Source organism: Euprymna scolopes, chromosome 15 (assembly GCF_053919585.1).
Source record: "Euprymna scolopes isolate OS-2025 chromosome 15, ASM5391958v1, whole genome shotgun sequence".
Classification (NCBI taxonomy): domain Eukaryota; kingdom Metazoa; phylum Mollusca; class Cephalopoda; order Sepiida; family Sepiolidae; genus Euprymna; species Euprymna scolopes.
Window position 1 is genome coordinate 111,111,846 of NC_136496.1, and position 21,867 is coordinate 111,133,712.

The following is a 21,867-nucleotide window of genomic DNA, read 5'->3' on the forward strand; positions in this document are numbered from 1 at the left end:
GTTTGCATTGTTTCAGTTTTTCAATGTCGGTGATGAACTTGCGCTGACTCTTTCCAACCTCTTATGGTTGATTCAGCGCAATGAAACCACTGGTACGACCTTGAAATATGTATATATAGTGTTGTAATAAATATTGTATCTTCAGCTCTCACATCCACGATCGAGCACTTTATTGGATTTTTTTCATTGCCTTCTGACACATACTATATATATATATATATATATATATATGTATGTATATAGTTATAAATGTTATATAGAAAGCATGGAGACTAACAGCACTATGAATTTATCAATGTTAGACAAACAAGTTCAGATACGTGAAGTAGTTTTTTTTTTTTTTTGTCAAAATGAAAAAATGACTCAGATCTTAAAAAGAATTGCATTACATGTGGCGTAAGATGCATGATTGCAAAGAAAGGCTCCGTAAGTGACATATGTCAAACCTTTTCTTAAATGCGCAAACCTTTTCTTAAAATTTTCTTGACAAAAAGAAAAAAAAATTTTGAAAAGAAAAAAAAAAGAAATATTTGAAAATAAAAATTTTTTTTTTTAAATTTTTGAACCTTTTTAAAAACCTTCAAAGACTAAAAAAAAAAAAAAAGATTGCTTTGAAAAAAAAGAAAAAGAAAAGAAGATTGCTTTGAAAAAAAAAAAAAATTTCTTTTTGCCGAACATTATCAAAAAAAAAAAAAAATGGTTATAGTAACACCCTGCCCTACATAAAAAATGTTTGCCATAAAACATTAAATATATAATAAAGCAAAATTACAGCAGGTCGTCATTTTTTTTTTTCTATTTCTATGATTTCCATAGTTTTACTATTTTTCTGTTTTGTACCATTGTTAAGATTTGATCATTAGTCATGCTTGGCATAATCCGGTGGTTGACATCATGTTCTGGGCAAAGCCAAGCAGACGTCTGGTTCAAAAACTGCACAAGTACCTCTGTGTGTTCTTTTAAGCTATACTGATTGTTACTATGGTGAAGTTACGCATAACCAGTAATATGGTAAAGCTATTTACTGACGTGGAAATGTGACTGAAGAAATTGAGGTTGGTGGCGAGACTTCAGAAGTTGGATCATATACTGAGGACTGCTCTTCTGTGTGTTTTCCCATTGCCGAAAATTTTTATGTGATAAGTTTCATTTCTTTTTATGGAAATCGCTCTAGACAAGGCATGAAGCCACCTAATATAAGGAGCTAAAAAAAAAAAATTCTACTTAAGGTAAAAAAACTTGCCAATGATAAATGTTAGATGGAATAGATTCTAACCTAGAAAACAGCAATTCTTCCCTGTTTGTCACAAACATTGTTCATGGAATGTGAGGACTAAAGACAAAAATAAGGGAACGAATTACATAGCTGTCGAAAGTAAACATAAGATCCAAGATTATACTACTAAACTTTCGCTACATGTGAATAATGTTAATGGTATTTTTAGGGGCTTATTCAGAATAATAACAGAAATTGAAAAATTCAATTTCTACTAAAATCAATGTTGTCTACTTAATTGTCATGTCAAAGTTAGTAACATTGTGATAATATAGTCAACCCCAAGTGCTAAGAAGCATGAGATAAAAGAAAAAAAGATATTTAACAAAAGAAAAGGAAGTAGGTTATCGTATAACAAAAGACAATAGGAAATAGGATTTATCACTAGACAATAGACAGTAAGGTAAACAAAAGAAACTTGACATATCCAGGATGGTAACAAAAGGGATCAAACAATGAACCTGAGATATATTTAGATTTAGCTTGTGCGTACTTTAGGATTGACAATGAGTTTTATAATGCTAGGGATTGACAAGGGATTTTACATTGTTTTATACAGTAGTGCATTGGATACTTTATGACAGTCAGTTGAATGCTTGACAAGTTCGACTTCAGGTGTGAGCTGGATACAGCCAAGAGCAGTTGTTTGCATGGAGGTCCGCAAGAGAGATTGAAGTAAAAATTGGTCAAGAGTAGATCAAGCTGAGAAGAAAATCAGTGGAGACTAATGCGACCAGATAGATCAGTGGATGTCAGGATTTCTACTTCTATGTTATGTATAATACACACACACACACACACACACACACACACAGCGCGACTCCAAGTATTTGCATTGTTTATCATGGCGCAATCATGAAGGTGATTGGACTACAACATATCCAAAAATTACAAAAAAAAAAAATGATAAAATAGAAAATTAATTATTAATGAAAATAGTTTTTGAAGAAAAATTGCAAGTTTTCCTAAAATAATAAACAGGGAAGGTAACTGTAGTCTATTTTACTGCAACAGCCAACTTGGGAGTATCTTCAATTTAATTAAATAACTTTAAACCGAGTTACTTCCCTTGTTTAAGTTACATTTTAAAAATAATACTGGTGGATCAATGGATTATAAAATCGTGAAAATACATATTTTATGTAATGATATAGTAGCATGTTACTAATTGCAACATGACAAGACAATTAAGTAGAAAAGATTGATTTTAGTTGAAACTGACATGAAAATTTAGATACCACTGGTTTTGATTTGAAAATCAATTTTTCGAGTTTTCATTTACGTTGTTATTCCAAACAAGCACCCAGTTTTCATCATTGATTATTAGTAAATGTTTAGATGTAATAAGAAAATAGCTGAACTCACCATTGCTTGGAAATAAGCAAATCCAAATGGCCACTGGTACGTAAGTCTAATAGCACAACTTCCAGCAAAACATCCAATCTGAAATGAAACCGTAACTACAAATATCATACAGAAAACAAAACAAAAAACCGATTCTTTATAGAAGAATAAAATAATTGTTTCTGAATTTTTGAGATGAGGATTAATAATTTGCATTATTTGGACTAGTGTTAACATGTGACATAATAAAGTACTAAAAGTGACAGTCTTCTGGAGGTTGAAGGTTCAATCCTCAGTACAGACAAAAGTCTAAATAGAATTGCAAATTGCTTAGGACTTCTAACCAGTTTTGCTGATGGAATGAGAGCATGCAAGCCCCGAGGATTAAATGAAGGGTTCTGTTTGAAAATATATGCAGACTGCTGAGTTCAAAAGATACACCTAGAGAAGGTCAGAAGTTACATCAGTTGAAACATTGTGAGAATATCACTGAAGATGAGAACAATAGTTCAAATAATCCAAATAAAATAGTTGTCCGTTTACATAAGAATTTTCGGTATATATTTGAAATAGTAAATGCTCACTAAAAAACAAAATGCAAGACAATTATTAGAATGTGTGTGCACTGTAACAGAGCCGCTAGTGCTGTTAGCAGCAGCAGTTGTATGACAGCTAAGATATGCAAATGACCAAGCTGATTGTGCGAAGAGACATCACAGCAGAGACAAAAGGACATACGTAGCCGGAGAAGCAGTAGTGTTCGAGATGTGTCCAGAGAACTACATGCTCAACACCTGGCCAGAGAAGCAGGTGTTCGAATCATGGCCAGAAAATAACAGTGAGTGACACATTGGTGACAAGAGCATCTTAAAAAGATATGTTGATCTAAGAAATGAACTGTTTCAAAAAAAAAAAAAAAAAGGGGTTGTTGGAAATACCAAAAATAAATGCCTTTCGTTAAAAAAAATAAAAAATGCTGAGTTAAATTTCTTTCCTTTTCCTTTCTTTTGTTTCCTTGCAGCAGAGTCTACATATTAACATCTAACATTATAGTATACTCCTTATAGAATCTTCATTTAGACCTAGGCACAGACAGAGTGAGAAAAATGAAAGAAAAAATAATCATTCGCAGCCAGCATTTATATAAAATAACATCTGAATCAGTAAAGTTAAAAAAAAAAAAAATCTTAAACTGGAAAAAAAATTTTTTTTAAATAGGGAACAAGAAACGGTTCTTATCCAAAATCCCTACAATATTAAAAAACAAAAAATAATACAAATCTGTATGATATACGTTCCCCTAATGAAACGAAAATATATTTTTAAAAAATCACGTAAATTGATCTACTAGTTTTATTTTTATAAAGAAAATTAAATTTTATGATTATCTGAGGAGCAACCGTCTCACCTGCCATTTTGAAAACAATCTCAAGAAACAAAGTTTTAACTCAACAATAATTCAAATTTGTGAGATTTTCATTGTAATGCTTAAGATTTCTCATTAATCGCTTAAAAATCATTTTCGTTATAAAAATAAATCTACTTGATTAATTTACACGATTTTTGGAATATATTTTCGCTTCATCATGGATACATACATTATACAGATTTTTATTTATGTTCTTGTTTTTTTAAATATAGGCATTCTGTACAAGAACAAAAGACATAAATTGATACAAAAACAGAAAGAAGAAAGGAAGCATCTCATGGAAATATGTTTATGGAAATAATATGCTTATTCAATTATATTTCACCCTTTATTCATAACGATCCTTTTTATTTATGAAGCTCGGTGTTAAGAGAGCATAAACAAATAAATGACAAAAGGTCTATATTTCAAATTCCAAGATCTTGTTCATCTTACCGTTTATTTCTTTTTGCACGTTAACATGTTCAATTAATTACAGCACCTGTTTCATAACACAGAAACAATCATATAATTATGTCAATTTTTTAATCTTTTCCGCTCTGACTCATCAGAAAAATAAGAACTCATCAACTTTAAAAAGAAAAGAAAAAAGAATTTGGGCATGATTACATAAATCTGAAAAGATCGAAAGAGCAGTTGCAATTATGTTTTATGATATTTATGTTTTATGATACTTGCACCATCTTTGATTTTTATGCCAGAGCCATCTATGCCCTACCAAGGTATTAAATAATGTGATTATCTCATTATGGAAATAGATCGAAGGTGAAGACAGTTTCTGCTTTGTTTCATCAATTCCTCTAAATACTCAGCAGCCTTTAACTCATTAACTTTTATGTGACAGAACAGGTACAAAAGTAAAGCCTCCTATTTTTCTGAACTCAAAAAGTTGAAGAGTCACGAAGAAAGAAGTGATATCACCAAAACGAGCAACCTTTTGTGCTTCAGAATTTATTTTTTTTTTTTTACAAGGGGAATCACCACTTATCAAGGCCCAAAGGTCATTCAAGGACAAGAGTTAATGGTAATGTGGCAATGTAGATTGAGTAGAATTTGGATTATTTAAGGGGGACAGCTCAACAAGAACTTGTTTACATTGGACTTGAAGGCTACCATATTGTAATCAGCAGAGAAGCATACCAGTGAAACAGAGTTCGAAAAGTGGGTAATTCTAGGAAAATAGGGGTACTATAAATTTTTAGAATCAAAATGAAAAAGAAGTGCAACAAGATAATGACATCCATCACTTTTTAGAAAAATACTCAAAAATTTGAAATTTTTATGACAATTCAAAAAGATTGGTCGATTTATAAAATAAATAAGACACTTTTTTTCATTGTGGTTTGATCTTAAAGTACACAATTTGGATTATTCGGACAATTATTTTTGTCTTAGTTTTTATATTCACAAGGTTTCCGATAATGTAACCCACAATTTTCCTCGGGTACATCTTTTTGAATTTGGGAACCTTTATGTTAGGCTTGGAAACTTATACAAAATTTCAAACTTAACCCTTCATTTAATCCATCAGGGTAGATTACTATTGTTCAATGAACCACGAGCAGGTATAAATGTTAATTATTTTGTTAAATTTATTTATCACCTGTAGTAAATAAAATAATAAATAAAACTGTCACATAGAACTGACTGTTAACACCTTTATCTGTTGCACCATAGGTTCATATGAACATTTCTAAATAGATGTGAAAATAACAACCAATAGTCCAATCATCTATCATCATTTTATTTGGTTTAATGGCAGGTGTTGGATGGCTTTTAGAAATTGATTTCTAAACTAAACTAGCTTATCACTGGCCAGGTCATTACTTAAACTACATAACCCGAAATGTGACAGATTTTCTTTGGAAGTCATTTCCTTAGTTGAAGCAAAATTCTTATATATCAGATGCCTACCTAACACCTACTCAGTGATGTGATGGGGGCCAGTGTTTTATTGCTTTTACAAGGGAGTCACCACTTATCAAAGCCTGAAGGCCACTGAAGGATAATGGTTAATGAATATAAGGTGATAGTGTAGTGATCGTTAATGGTGTAGATTGGATAGAATTTGGATTATCTAAAGAGATGGTTCAACAAGAACTTGTTTACATTGGACTTTAATGCTACCATATTGTAATCAGCTGGGAAGCAGGCCGGTAGAACAGTGTTCCACAGGCAGGCAATTCTTGGGAAGAAGCTTTGTTCATGGAATCTGCATTTAGACCTAGGCACAGACAGAGAGTGAGGAAAACCATTGATAGTGGTTGTAGCTAGTCGAGTACTTCCTGTGAAAGTTTGGCAATGGGAGACCATAGACTGGAGCTCGGACATGTTTATTGAGGCACATTATCTAAGACTAAAGTGTGCTTCACGAACCATTAAAACAAATTATCAATATTCATCAAAAAATACAAAAGTTTATGTCTTGTAAAAAATAAAAAAATTAAAAATGGAAAGTATAAAAAGTCATAAACAAATAGAAAACACTGATGGAATAAAAAAACTAATAATTCCAATATTTTTCCTGATTTCGATACTTTTTAAACCTCTAAATATTTAGCTATAGAGGTTTTTGTTTAATTTCTGGATTACCATAAAAATGCATGCAATATGTGCATATACTTCTTTGCAAATGTAAAAATACGCTTGTGGAGGATGATCTATAGATTTTAGTTTTACTGATAGTTTAAAATCAATAACTATTTATTATCAGTCCAATTAATGGAAAATTAAGTTTTAAACAACAACAAAAAAAAAACAATTAGAAAAATTATCTTTGGCATCAGAAAACAGGCACAAATTTTCCCACTGGGAAAAGTTCCAATTCTCCCTTGCTTCTTGATTTGAATTGTCTTAATTGAAATCAAGAATACATACCCAAAATCTCCAACGTCGATAAACTTGTCAGCAAGTTGAAAGAATTGATCCTTGCGAATCATCATGGCATCTTCATCTTCATCATCATCCTCTTTGACTTGTTGTTGGCATTCCAACTCCAGGAATTGTGTACGGAGGCGTTTGACATAATTGGCAAATGCTAAGCAGTTGTTCACATGACCAATCTGAAAGTTTGAAACGTGTGACAAAAATATAAATTATTTTGGTGAACGTTCGATGGTTAAATGCTCACTTTTGAAAATCTTCACTACTGAGTATTTCACAAACATTTCAATCTATGACTATTAAGCATCGTTTGCAGATTATCAAAGAAAATTTTCAAGAAAAATAAGCAAAACAATTTGGACCAACCAGCACTTACAAATTCTGGTGCTTGTTTAGATTGGTCATCTTTTAAACCAATGCATTTCATGTGAAAACATTACATGTCATGGCAATATTAGTATAAATTCACAAAATCACAAAAATGATTCAGTAGAAGATATGCTACATGTATTTTTTAAACAAAATATCAGCCACAATTACGTTCTGAAAAGCATTGATTCAAAAATAGCGGACACTTAATTTATCAATTAAAGTCAAAGGTTATCTCCCTTGTTTTTCATACTGAATTGGTTATACAACTCTTTCCCATTAAAACATATGATAAAACTCAATAATTTGATGAATTCTATTTTTAATTCTACACAATCATTTTTTATAATTTATACTAATTTCGCCAGGACATGTAAGTACATAATGTTTTCACCTGAAATGTGTTAGTTTAAAAGATCAATGTAAACAAGTACCTAAATGCCACTTAACATTTGGTCTATTATTCGCTAATGATTGAAATTCAAAAGTGCATAAATTGATTCGAATGCAGAATAGTTAACATTGGAGTATTTCAGAAAACTAACACTTTCGGAAGCTACTTGTATTAGATCTTAGACATTACTTATGACATTATCTCTCTCTCCTCTCTTCGTCTGTATATTCTTTTAAAATATAAAAATTAAGTTTGTCAGATTCTTAAAGTTTGATAGAGATAACCTTGAATCTAACAAATCAATATTTGCTTCTGTCCAATCAATTTGTCAATACACTAACAAAAAAAACAACATTGATAACATCAGATGTCTAACGTTATTACTTTGTTAGGATTCTCATCTATCATCATTTTATTCGGTTTAATGGCAGGTGTTGGGTGGCTTTTAGAAGTTTATGGTGCTCCATTGATATCTTATATGTTTTTATGTAGAGTGATGTAGTTCTTGGTTGATTAATTGTGTCTAACTGTGTCGGATATATACTTGAGAGTCAAAACAATGAAAAGAATATGCTGTTGTCACAGCCCTAGTTATTACTTTTAAAAATGAACCAAACGTTGTATGTAAAGATTTACAAAGAAAAGAAAACTTTGACACAGACTTTTATTTTAGGTGAAAGAAAATTTATTTATTTTGTACCATAAATATTACTATTCCTTGGGTAGCAGTAGTTCTGGTTGCACTCATCAACAATCTAAGGATGTAGTTCTTATAAAAGCTTTGCTATGCAGATGACCACATATATTTAATGGGAAAGCATAACTGTCTCAGAAGCATACCATGAAATATGGTTTCATCTGCTGTGAATACAAGTAGCCATTCAGTTGATCCAGTGATGTCATTTTGCATGCATTTGCATACGTGCATCTGCGCTATGTTACACCTAGATGCTGGAAGCCTCTATACTCTAATAATTTCTTCCCATAAACTACTAGACTTTGAAATTCCCTCCCAATCTCCATCGTCTCTAACTGTGCTGACATGCAGAAATTTAAATGTAATGTGAACAGACATCTTGCTGCCTAACTTCCTATATAGTGTTCCTGTAGACATGGTCTAAGTGGCAATATGCTTTGCTTGGGGAAAATAAGCATTTAAAAAACAAAAAACTTAAAAATTAAGTACAGGTTTAGGAAAGAAGAAAAGTTTAAGTGCTATTAAAAAATAAAAGTTATGAAAGTTAATATTTTGTGAATATTTCAATTCTACAAATTTGATACTCAGGGTATTTCAGCTACTTTAATTGTTAAAAAAAAAAATAGAAATGTTCTCATTTAAAATCATACAGAAATAATATTTAAATAAATTCAAGAAAAATAAGAAAGTTTTTACCATGTATTGAGGAAAATAAATGGATTCACTGCGGTTGCTAAGATGTCTCTCCTTGTAGACTTTAATTTCAACTGCAGAAGAAAAAGAAAACTACATTAAAAATAGAAAAGAACATTTTTTATAAAATTTAAAGACATGTTTATAGTATTTAAAGATATTTTTATAGTCTTTAAAGACATTATTTATAATATTTAAAGATATTTTTAAATATTTAAGGACTTTTTTTATAGTATTTAAGAATAATTTTCATAATATTTAATAACATTTTATAATATTTCAGGTCATTATCGAATATGTAAAGACATTTTTTCCTAATGTTTTTAAATATTTTTATATTATTTAAGAACATTTTTCATAGAATCTAAGGTCATTTTGTATAGTATTTAAGGATATTTGTTATAGCATTTAAAAGGACATCTTTTATAGTATTCAAGAATTTGGAGCCCATATAGACTTTCAAACTAAAACCTTTATAAATACATAAGGGTAGATTGCTTTTGTTCTGTTAGACATGATTTGCTAGAAGTGTAAATCAATTATCGTGTTATTATTAGCTACAAGAGACGTTCCAAAAGTAATGCCTCCTATTTTTTATTTTACCAAAATGAATCAGAGAGGATTGCAAACTGCATTGTTATGATGATTGAACTTATGCATTCATGACCTCAAAGTTTCATCTTTCCATTGCATATATAGAAGGTAGATGGAACTCTCTTAAGCTGTGGTAGGCACCCCATCTAGTGATGGCGTCACAATAAAAAATTTCCTTGATAGCCCTGGTGAAGCATCACGTATTCAGCTAGAAACAAGATTTGAATTACACTACAAACAAGATTTGAATTACACTACAAACTCGTGTAGTGAGTTCAATCTTGGCTACAGCCGCGCTGGATGGATGGATTGCATATATTGACTGTGTGAGACTAAGAAAGCAACCAGTCATGAATGTGTGTCAGAAGCACAGATGTGTCATTGAATTCTTCCATGCAGCAAAATTTGAACCGATTAACATACATTGGTGTCTGTTGAATGTTTATGAAGCCAATGCAGTTGATGTCAGCATAGTTACAAGATAGGGTCTTTGATTTCAGAGTGACAATAGAGATGTGAGTGACATAGCACGCTATGGACTTTTATGATCAAGGCATCAAAAGAGACTGGCAAAAGTGAATTAAGAATGGTGGTGACTATGTAGAAAAATAAATTCTAGAGCACAAAAGGTTGCTTGGTTTAATGGTACCACTCCTGTCTTCATAGCTCTTCAACATTTTAGTTTTTGCGTTAAAAAAAGTAAGAGGCCTTACTTTTGGAAGGACTCTTGTATTATTTCCTGAAGTAAAGATTAAACTTTTAACTCCCAGAATTGTGTTATCTAGAACTGATTGTTAACCAATGCCTTTATCTGTTGTGCCAAGTGTTCACGTGTATAGGTTTCAGATTTTGATATAAAGATTCCACAGTTCAAAAAGATATAGATGAAAAAGGTCAGAGGTTACATTGGCAGAAATTTTGTAAAAACAACAACCAAGATGAGAATTGATGCCTCTGTTGAATCTCAAAAGACAATGGACCCCCCACCCCTGTAAGGATAGCTGCACGTGTAATTGTGAGGCAAGGGTTGTGCACTATCTAACCACACCACTCCTGAATCAGCACTGCTTAGACCCAGTGGCAAGGAGAGGCCCAAGACTAACTGGAAGCAATATAGAGATAAATGGATAGCATGAAGAGCCTCTGGAATTCCCAAATGGTCACACATTTTAGTACTGACCAGACTCAATGTGGCTTAACTTAGATGATCTAACAGGAACCGGTGTGTCAACGTGATTATGCCGTATATAAGATGAGAATTGTATCCAAATAATTAAAAATTCTTTTGATCAAAATCAAATTTCAACATAAAAAAAAAATTCCTTGATTCTCTTTGCAGATGATTTGTCTTTTCATTTTTTCCGTGCCTTGCATGATACAAACTGTAAAGTTATGGAAAAATTTAAGAAAGAAAAGAAAGGGATTTGTGGCATTAAATTTTTATGATATTCAAAATGTTTTTTTTATATTTTTATAATCAAAGTGAAAAAAAATGATACAAAACATTAAAGGCTTACATTTGTAATCATTTACAAAACCACTAAGATTTTCCACAAACAATTGAAGGATTTTCTTGACTAGATCGACACTGACGATTTTGGCAACTTGTAACTGTAAAGAATAAAGGAATGGTTTAAATCGATAAGGAAAGTAAAGGAAATAAACAATGAATAAAAAAGAGAGAGAGGGAGATTTGAATCAAGGAAGGTAAAAGAAATGAACTATGAAGAAAAAGTTGAAGAGAAAGAGAAAGAAAGGGAGAGAGAGAGAGAGAGAGATTTGAATCAATAAAGAAGGTAAAAGAAATAAAGATCAATCTTTCTTTTTTTCACCTTCTTTATGGATTCAAATCTCTTTCTCAAAGGGAGAGGGAAGTGCGAAGAGAGAAATTCAAAACAAATGAGAAAAAGAGAGAAATGGAGAGATTTGAATTGATAAGGAAAAAAAGACAATGAAGAATGGAGAAAAACAAAGGGGGGGGGGAGGAGAAAGAGACTAGAAAAAAAAAATGATGTCATGTTATTGGGACAATGATCATCACTTCTGTCTAGGCAGATTGGCTCAAGAATTAAGAGATTGTTTTTTTAATGTTAGTATTTCAAATTAACATGAACATGAAGCGACCAAATGGAGCATATTTTTGTATAGACATTTTATTTTGTGTATTTCTTTTCTCTTTTTTCTTCGTTCACACTTCTTCTGCCTGAGTGGAAAAAACAATTTGGCATAATTCATGAACAACAAACTTTCTTTTTCTTAGTTTCAAAACAGTAAAAATAAAAAATATACTTACATTTTGATCAACCATGTCAAATATTATAAGTGCCAACGGTGTGTTATAATATTGGTCTTTGTCTGTGTCAGGTAGTTTTTCTTTATACCAGTCCTGCATATATAAAACATAACGAGGTGAACTCAGCATGCTAATTCTATCTTTATTCTTATTTTTCTCAAAAATATTTTTGCATGAATTCGACAAATGAGAAGTAAATAACATTGTTTTTTTTTAGAACTACAGGGTCGTTCCAAAAGTGAAACATCTTATTTTTTTAACTCAAAAAAGTTGAAGAGCTACAAAGACAGAAGTGGTATTATTGAAACAAGCGATCTTTTGTGCACTAGAATTTATTTTCCTACATAGTCACTACCATTCTCAATGCATTTTTGTCAGAAATTCAATGATGCATCTCGGCTTCTGATACATGTCCATGACAGTGGTTTCTTTCTTAGAGTCTCACACCATCACCATTTGCAAAACAAAGATGAAACATTGAGATTATGAATGCATAAGTTCAGTCATCATAACAATGCAATTTGCAATCCCTTCAGCTCCATTTAGGTGGAATAAAAAATAGGAGGCATTATTTTTAGAATACCCCCTATATACATATATATATATATATATATATTAGTGCAAAATTTTGTTGAAAATTCAAAGACTCATGTTTTCTTTTTTATAACCTTTGTTTATTTCCTGGATTTCTCCATTACAACTGTTTCATTAATGAGTTGGCAATTTTACGATTTATGTTTCCGCAAAAATATCCTGTCCCCACCAACTTCTTCAGATGTTTATCCATTAGATTTTTACAAAAAATGGTATATTTTTAACATGCTGGACATCGTATTCGGGTAAAAAGATTTCCACAGCCATGCTTCCTCACTTCCTCCATCTTTTGGTATTATGTAAAGATAGTTTTCCGTTTTAACCCATACTTTCGTATTTTTATTTTTTATTAATTATTTATTTTTGTTTAATTTTCCCTGTTTTTCCTATTTGTTTTTTTCCAATTATCATATAATTTTATTCCTATATTTATGCGTGTTTATTTTAATATTGTTTTTTTGCTTAGTGTTTGAATTCGTATTATATTACCCGATGCATATATATATTAGTGATGGAACGATTCCAATATTTTTCCTGATTCCGATTCTTTATAAATCTCTAATTATTTAACTATAAGATTGTTACTTTCCCCGATTTTCATAAAAACACACGTTAAATATGCAGACATTTTCCTAAATGTCAAAACACACTTCTGGAGGATGATCTATAGATTTTAACTTTACATGTATTTTAAAATCAATGAATATTTACTAATTTATCAATATTACCAGCAATAAAAGATTTTATTTGAAATAAAATCAGATAAAAAAAAAGACAATTAAAAGAATCAATTTGACATTGGAAAATAGGCACCAACATTTTTTATACCGATTCCTCCAAACGTTCTAATTTTTATGATTTCCGATTAATCGTCCCAACATTAATATATATATATATATATATATATGCTTGTACATACATACAGGGTATGGATAATATTTGGTTGCAAGATTACCATTTCATATTTTTATATTTATTCCTCAAATTTTGGTAGTTGGTTTTTGTGACTTGTCTATCAATTTCCTCAGTGAGCCTGTCTTTGGCTTTGATAACAGCCTCAGGGTAGGCTAAGAACAGGCCTTTGTCATTGTTTTCAGGCATAGGCTTCCAAAGGCTCTCATGATCCTGATCTTTCAAAAATATTGTCTTTCAAGAATTTCAAACTGAACCCTTCATTCCAACTACACGAGTAGATTGCTCTCATTCCGTCAACCATGACCGGGTAAAAGTCTTAAATAATTCTTAAGTATATTCTTAGTATCTCTGAAGATCAAACCTTTAATCTCCAAAAGACTCAATTAAAACTGATTATTATTTAGCACTTTATTCATTGCACCACAGTGCTTGGACGTTACATCGACCAAAACTTTGTGAGAATAACATCTAAGATGAGACTACAAAGTTTTTCAGGATCTTTACATGTAATCACCTCCCCGAAAATAAAACCTAATATTTTTTGTTTTGGAGTGGAGGGGCTGAACTAGCACAGGGTCCTAATGTACAATAATACCTTAATATCAAATAACATTCACAATAATTAGTCTTTATCCAGTTTATGACCCAATTTTTCATACTTTGTATTGGCATCTTCCAGCAGATTACATAAGCAGCTTGATTAGCCAATCAGAAGTTTCAATGAAAATGTAAAATTTATTAAGTGAAAAAAAAACAAAAATTTTCTAATCGAAAATGAGAACAAAATGTCATCAGGAATTACCTCCCTTTCCCCCATGTTAAAAATGTTTTTTTCTAAATAAAAAGTCATTTTTAACATGGGGAGGGAAGGGACTGCTGAGTTTTGAATTAATCATCTGGCAGCATCTCCTGGCTGCTTAGGTGATGAGCTGTCAGAAGATGCTGATGTGAAGTTGCAGGAGAGATTTTTTTTTTTTTACACAGGCATCACCACATTATCAAGGCCAAGAGGCCACTCGAGGATAAGGGTTAAAGAGTGTACAGTAGAAATTGGACAATATAATAATCAATTCGGTAAATTTGTTAACTTATATGGAACGGCTCATCAAGAACTTGTTTACGTTAGACTTGAAGACAACCATATTGTAGTCAGCCGGAAAGATTTGGTCATAAAGTGGATAAGTACCTAATAGTTTGTAAAAAAAAAAATAAAACCAATAAACTCAGGAAATAATGATTCAAAAAAAATTTTTTTTTTAATTCTATCCGAAATTATCAAATATATGGATTGGGAATGTTGTCGATGTATGACAAGTTAAAAGAGATAGTTTTACCTGCTGATCGCTTTTCAGGGCATTGTGGCTCCATTCAATAATGTCTTTTCTCTTGTTTTTTAGAAATCTAAAACGATAAAAAAAAAAACAATGAATGAAGGATGATTATTATTTATTTGCCTCATCAGGAGGGCTGGATGTGACATGAAGTTGAGCTTAAAATAAGGTCCGATTAATTTTTAATACCACAAAGGTATATAGAATTGAAAGACAAAGTCTTATTCTAGATTTAAAACAACTTTATTGAGTCATCTTTATTAACATGCAAATAAAAGCAGAAGCGCTTCTACACTATTGGGACGAAAGTTCAGAAATCGTAAAACTGAATTTCACAGAAAAACAATGGTATCTATGTATTCCTCGTATTTTTAAGATCATTACATCCAAAAATTACGAAAATCGATAAGGTAGAAAATTATTTATTAAAGAAAATAAAAAATAGAATTTGATAAAAATGATCATAAGACACAGGAGAGTTCAAAAGAGAAGTAATTTTCTGTTTTGATTTAAACAAGATGGCGGCAATTTTTTACCTGTTAACATGATTAAATTGTTTTGTTTAATAATTCAGTAATGTTCAGGTAATTTCGATTGCATAATTTGGAAGCTACCATTGTAACTTATTAGAATTGACAAAAAAATCAGTTGAAACCATTGTTTTTTATCTGAAAACTCCATTTATTGACTACAAAATCCTGTCCCAATTCTGTAGAAGTGCCGAAGCAGAAATTAAAGAGAAAGGTGTCAGTACAAAAATTAAAGACAAACGTTTTAGCACAAAAACACATCCAAGATGAAAACAAAAAGGTTAGAATGTTCGCACGATATTAAATAAATGTCCCAGTAGTATAGAAGAGAGAAAAGTTAATATATGAAGGTTAGGATGAATGTCCCGTTTCTAAGGAGCGGAAAATCTCTACTTATGTATAAAGGCATGTTATCTGTGTGTGTGAGAGTTTTCTAGGGACTCCAAAACGGTTTGACCATTATTTTTTAAATATCACACAAATGTACTTTATATTCTTAAGAAAGTTCTTAGATAGATTTTGTATCAGAATGCCTCCAATAAGTATTTAAAATCGATAACTGACAAAATCCCATTAAAGAAGGAACAGTTCGATTCTGGCCAAATTTAATATTTTTATACAACCTAACATTACAAGAGCATTTGAAAAGTTTTATCCCCCACAAGCAGAAGAGTCCGACATATAAAATCAACAGTAGATTCTTTAATAAGGTAGGGGCATGTTTGAAATGAATGTTTGTTTAGAACACAATTGAACCATGATACAGGACTTTTGCATTTTAAATTTTAATTCAAATTATTATATAAAATTAATTTCATAAAATCGATAGTGGGTTCTCTATAGTACAATGTAGACTACAATGTATCATAGACTAAGTTACTGCAGGGAGGCATGTGAAGCTTCCTCCCGGTGTACCATGGTGGGTTCCCAACTAGAGCAAACAACTAATAGATTTGATTGACAAATGAGTGATTTTACCAATTTCAATGACAAGCCGAGCATGCAGGGTCTCTCTCCACGAATGAATAAGTTTGGAAAGAGAATTTCAAGAGTAACCAAGATATAGAAAAGGATTGCTATGTCAAGGAGGGTGGATGCTGTAAAAGTGAAACATACCTTGTACGATGCATGTAATGCAAAGAGACTATTTTCCTTAGTGTGCATTGTCATGATACGCTAAAGGCTGCAAGAAGCATTTATGCTATGATTGTGATGAGTTGACAAAAGGAAAACTTGCCACGCACAGGTGAAATCCTTGGACCGAATGCTGTAAGTTTGTCATTGAAGGAAATGATTGCTTCGGGCATGTCAATCATGATGAAACTGTATGTTGGGAGTGTTGACTAGTGAGCCACGTTATGTCTGTGATTGACGTGAAAAATTGGATTTTTTTTTTTTTTTTTTTTTTTTTATTACATTTTCACCCCAAACAAGGCACATTGCCACTTTGGTGTAGGGGGCTACTATCAGGGGAAACATCTACTGGGGCACTATGTAGGGATTAGGGCAGCGAGATGTTGGTTCACGTTGCACTTGAACTTATGCATGTCAGTACAGTTGGGGAAGCAGTGACCTGGAATGGAATTCCAAAGTCTAGCAGTTCTGGGGAAGAAACTACTGGAGTAGAAAGATCTTTTACATCTAGGGATCTCTACAGTGTGGGGGTGGGATTTTGCAGCTTGTCGGGTCTGTCGAGGGTGTTCACGTCGTGGGGGCACAAGTGCTTGCAGTTCTTCAGAGCATTCACCATTATAATACTTGTAGAACAGGCAGAGGGATGCAACGTTCCGACGATGGGACAGAGGCTGAAGTTTTGATGCCAGTTTAGGGCCTATCAGATTTGCGACTCTCTTTTGAACCCTGTCAAGGAGAGAGAGAGACTAGTAGCCGATGCACCGGCCCAAATATGACAGCAATACTCCATACATGGGCGGATAGTGGCCTTATAGAGGTACAGGATACTTTCGGGTGTTAGAAGTTTTCTAGCACGGTAGAGAGAGCCCACCTTCCTCGCAGCGGCCCTGGCAATGCCCTCGATGTAATTGTTCCAGCTCATGTTTCCTGTGAACGTTAGGCCAAGGAGCTTGAAAGACGTACTCTCAGCTAAAGAGTTGTTGGCCATTGCTACTGGGGCACTATGCTATAGGTGGTAGAGAAGGTTTCTTGTAATTATTGAATGAAACCAGTTTTGTCTTGGTGGCATTGAACGTTACCATCCATTTTTGTCCCCATTCCACTACTGATTTGAGGTCATCCTCTAGTGTTTCTGCCATTACTTTAGATATATGTTCATTTGTTTTCCTGTCGTGCCTGCTATAGAGTGTGGTGTCATCAGCATATATACCCATCTCAGAGGCAATTTTATCGGGGAGGTCATTTATGAATATCAGGAACAGCAGAGGACCAAGGATAGATCCCTGGGGCACTCCGGCATTTATATTATATTGTTTAGACGTACGACCGTCGAGGACAACCTGGATTTTTCTCTTATCTAAGAAGGATTTAATTATGTTAAGTATTCTACCAGTGATACCGTAAGATCTAATCTTCCTGAGGAGACCCTCATGCCATACCCTGTCAAAAGCCTTAGATATATCTAGAGCTACCGCTCTGCCCTCTCCCGCTTTGTCCAGTGAATGGTATATGCGTTCAGAGATTACAGTGAGGATGTCTGCTGTGGAACGGGCTTGTCTAAATCCATATTGATGGTCGGTCAGAAGTTTAGCATCTGTAAGGTGCTGGACTAAAGCATGGTTAATTAAGGTCTCAAATATTTTGGCAAAAAGTGGGAGGAGGCTAATAGGGCGATAATTTAATGGGTCAGTTCTTTCGCCAGAATTCTTGAATACTGGTACCACAGAAGCAGTTTTCCAGCAGCTCGGAAAGCAAGATTCATTAAGGCATTTGTTGTAGAGTTTGGAGAGAACTGGAGCCACTTCGGCTGAGCACTTTTTTAATAGCACAGCTGGGATGAGGTCGGGTCCACATGCTTTGGAAGTGTCAAGGTTTTTTATGATAGCATGCACCTGAGCAGGGGTGATTTCCAGATCGTCTAGCTTGGCGTCTGTCCGCATAGGAAAGTCAGGTAGGGGGTGGTTTAAAGGGTCCAGTGTAGAGTTAGAGGCAAACCGACTGGCAAGCATGTTAGCCTTCTCGGTTGCTGAGCAAAGAACCTCGTGATTGTTGGTTAGTGGGGGAATCGTTGATTGCCCATTATTTACTATACTGTTGTAGATTTTCCAGATTTGAAAGGTTCTAAATAAAAAAATTTACTTTCACCATGACTAATGTTTGTGCAAATTTTTTTTTAAAAATCCAAGGCGTGGTTACTGAAAAAAGTGCAAAAAAATGAACAGACAAACGATTCGGGGACAATTTTACCTCTACAATGCCCGTTAAAGGGTGTAACCAGAGTTATCCTGGAAAATCCTTACTGTCAAAAATTTACTTTCATCATGACCAGTTTATGTGCAAAATTTAAAGAAAAAAAAACAAAAAAAAAACAAGGCATGATTATTGAGAAAAGTGCAAACAAACGAACAGAAGCGAATTACTATGTCCAATCCCGCCTTTGTCGGGGAACAAATAAAAGTATAGGAAGTATGGAATATTTGTTAATCCTCATTCAATCCTGGGCAACGTCCGGTCTCCCTGCTAGTAGTTTATATATAAAGAACAGTTTTCAAATACAGTTAGCAACAATTGAGTTTTGCTAAATTGGTTGAATATTTTCAAATTTTTCAGAAAATAATTACCTTCCTTGTTACGATTCAATTACTCTCCAGTTTCATTTTTTTCTCTCAAAACTCAATTTTTGCTACTTGTCTTTGAAAAATTTTTCATTAATAATTAGTTTTCAACCTAATCGTTTTTCGTAATTTTTGGACATGTTCATTATTGTGACATGACAATTAAGTAGATACTATTGGTTTCACTTGAAATTCAATTTTTTTTTTTTTTTTTTTTTTTTACACATTGATCACCACTTATCAAGGCCCGGAAGCCACTCAGGGATAAGGGTTATTGCAAGTACATTACCTTAGTGTGGAGCTTTGATGAAGTATTTACTTAAGGGGGCGGTTCATTAGGAATTTGTTAACATTGGACTTGAAGACATCCAAGTTGTAGTCCGGAGGGAAGCAGGCAGACGGAACAGAGTTCCACAGGCGGGCAGTTCTAAGAAAGAAGCTTTGTTCATGGAATCCGCGTTTGGATTTAGGCACAGATATAGAGTGGGGGAAATTTTTCACAGTGGATTCAGCAAGACGGGTGTTTTTAGTGAAAGATTGGCGAGGGGGGACCAGAGATTGGAGTTCAGACGAGCATCTGCCATGGAAATAACGATAAAACAAGGATAGGCTCGCAACGTGTCTTCTGTGGGAGAGAGGTTGCAGGGAAGAGAAAAGGGCATCCCCCACTAAGCCACGAAGTCTATTTTCTACTCTGTCAAGGCAGGATAGGCTGTTTTTAGCAGCTCCTGCCCAGATATGGCAACAGTATTCCATCCTTGGACGTACTTAGCTTTTATATAGATAGAGAATTGCATCAGTAGTGAGATATCTTCTGGAGCGGTAGAAGGATCCCACCATCTTTCCAGCGACCTTGGCAACAGACTTGATGTACGTGTTCCATTTCAGATCAGGAGTAAAGGTCAAACCCAGAAGCTTGTCAAAACACGGGGCCTCACCCAGACGAGAGCCATCCATCACAATTGATGCCATCTGGGGATCAGAGCATTGATGATGTAAGGATAGGAGTTTGGTTTTGGATGCATTAAAGGTAACCAGCCACATCTTCCCCCACTGAACCACGCGCTCGAGATCAGAGGAGAGAGAATCAGAGAGAACTTTGTCATTTACAGCCTTTGATGTTTTGCCGTAGATGGTCATGTCATCAGCATAGATGTCAACGAATGATTTAAGTATGTGTTTAGGGAGGTCATTGATGTAGATCAGGAAGAGAGTTGGGCCCAGGATTGACCCCTGAGGGACTCCAGCATTTATATTGCAGACCTCCGATTTTTGTCCATCTACCACTACTCTTATGAGCCTATCGGAGAGAAAAGATTTAATGATTGAGAAAACATTCCCAGTTATACCGTAGCTGGAAATCTTGTGAAGTAGACCCTTATGCCATACCTTGTCGAAGGCCTTTGATATGTCAAGAGCAATTGCCCTAGAAAGGAATTTCGCTATATTAACCAAGAAGCAGCATCTATTTTCACATGATGTTTACCATATCAGTATGCTTTTTGATTGATTTGAACTATTAAAAAAAAAATTAAAAAGGCACTTACTCATCCTGTAACATTTCCACAACACTGTTCTCAAGAAGAGGGCCAAGATCTTTAGTATCAAAATTCAGTTCTGGATCTTTCATTAATTCTGGCGAGCTAAAAGCAAACAAGAAAAAGAAACGAGAAAAATTAGTAAAAAAGGAAAGAAATTATTTCCTTTTCTCACATCAACTTTAATTTTATTTCGTCAGCATGATTGGCTAAAACTCCTTCTAAAAAGAAAAAAAAATTGTAAAAAGGAGTTTGGGATATCCTGTGACAGCTGCTAATATTTTTTTATTTTTTTTATTTATTTATTTTTTTTTACAAAGGAGTCACCACTTATCAAGGCCCGGAAGCCACTCAAGGATAAGAGTTAATCAGTGTACAGTGGTGAAAGGGAACATGTCACAGTCATCGTTAGTAGTGGAAATTTGGTAAATTGGATTACTTAAAGAAATGGCTCATCAAGAATTTGTTCACATCAAACTTGAAGACAACCATACTGTAGTCAGTTGGAAAGCAGGAAAACAGAAACATTTATATTTTTGCTGGAATTTGTTCTGGCTCAGAGGGTATTCCCTGAATTATGTAATCATGTCTACAGTAAAGCACACAGAATTAAGTAATTGGGGAAAGAAAGGTGAACACATGGATATAGATAAATATACAATTTCATTTTCAACAGGAATGAAATGCAATGAAAAAAAGATTAAAAGTTTTTTTTTGTTTTTTAATGTAACTCAAACATTGTTCATAGCATTTAACACAAATTTACATTGGTCTAAAAAATCAACCAAACCAAACATCCGTATCAAAATACCACATAGCCTTCCCTCCCTCTCTATTTAGTCTGCCCGATGATGTTAAAAAGAAAGACAAAGAGAAAGAAGCAGACAGCATGATATGCTATGATTGTCATACTCTCCTCCTCTCTCTAACTTGTAAATCTAGCTTTGCACACACTAATGCATCTTTGTTTCTGTTCAAAGTCAATACATAACTGCTTACATAACTTTTCATGCAATCTCTTGTTTCTTTACTGAATCATCTCTTTCTTCAAAACATCGCAATTCAAAAAAAAAAAAAATTCCTCAACTCTTTTGTTTCTTATTCAAATAATATTTTTCCTCTGATCTTTCTTACTCAACATTGCAAGCTGGTTTTATGGTGATAGCAAGAGTTAGGGTGGATGGAACAAGCTCATGGAACTTCTGCCATTAGTAATCAGCAGAGCGTTACCATTGTCG

General features: G+C 33.4%; 1 protein-coding gene across 1 annotated transcript in view; it reads right to left on the reverse strand.

The window, feature by feature from the left end:
- Nucleotides 1-21,867, reverse strand: part of LOC145294067 (exocyst complex component 3-like) — a 100,295-nt gene that overhangs the window by 38,657 nt on the left and 39,771 nt on the right. The window contains exons 13-19 of the mRNA XM_080141068.1: nucleotides 20,639-20,734; nucleotides 14,816-14,882; nucleotides 11,973-12,065; nucleotides 11,197-11,290; nucleotides 9,089-9,159; nucleotides 6,927-7,111; nucleotides 2,642-2,719 (exon numbers count right to left, since the gene is read on the reverse strand). Coding sequence (XP_079997194.1) covers nucleotides 2,642-2,719; nucleotides 6,927-7,111; nucleotides 9,089-9,159; nucleotides 11,197-11,290; nucleotides 11,973-12,065; nucleotides 14,816-14,882; nucleotides 20,639-20,734 — 684 coding nt within the window. The remainder of the gene's footprint in view (nucleotides 1-2,641; nucleotides 2,720-6,926; nucleotides 7,112-9,088; nucleotides 9,160-11,196; nucleotides 11,291-11,972; nucleotides 12,066-14,815; nucleotides 14,883-20,638; nucleotides 20,735-21,867) is intronic.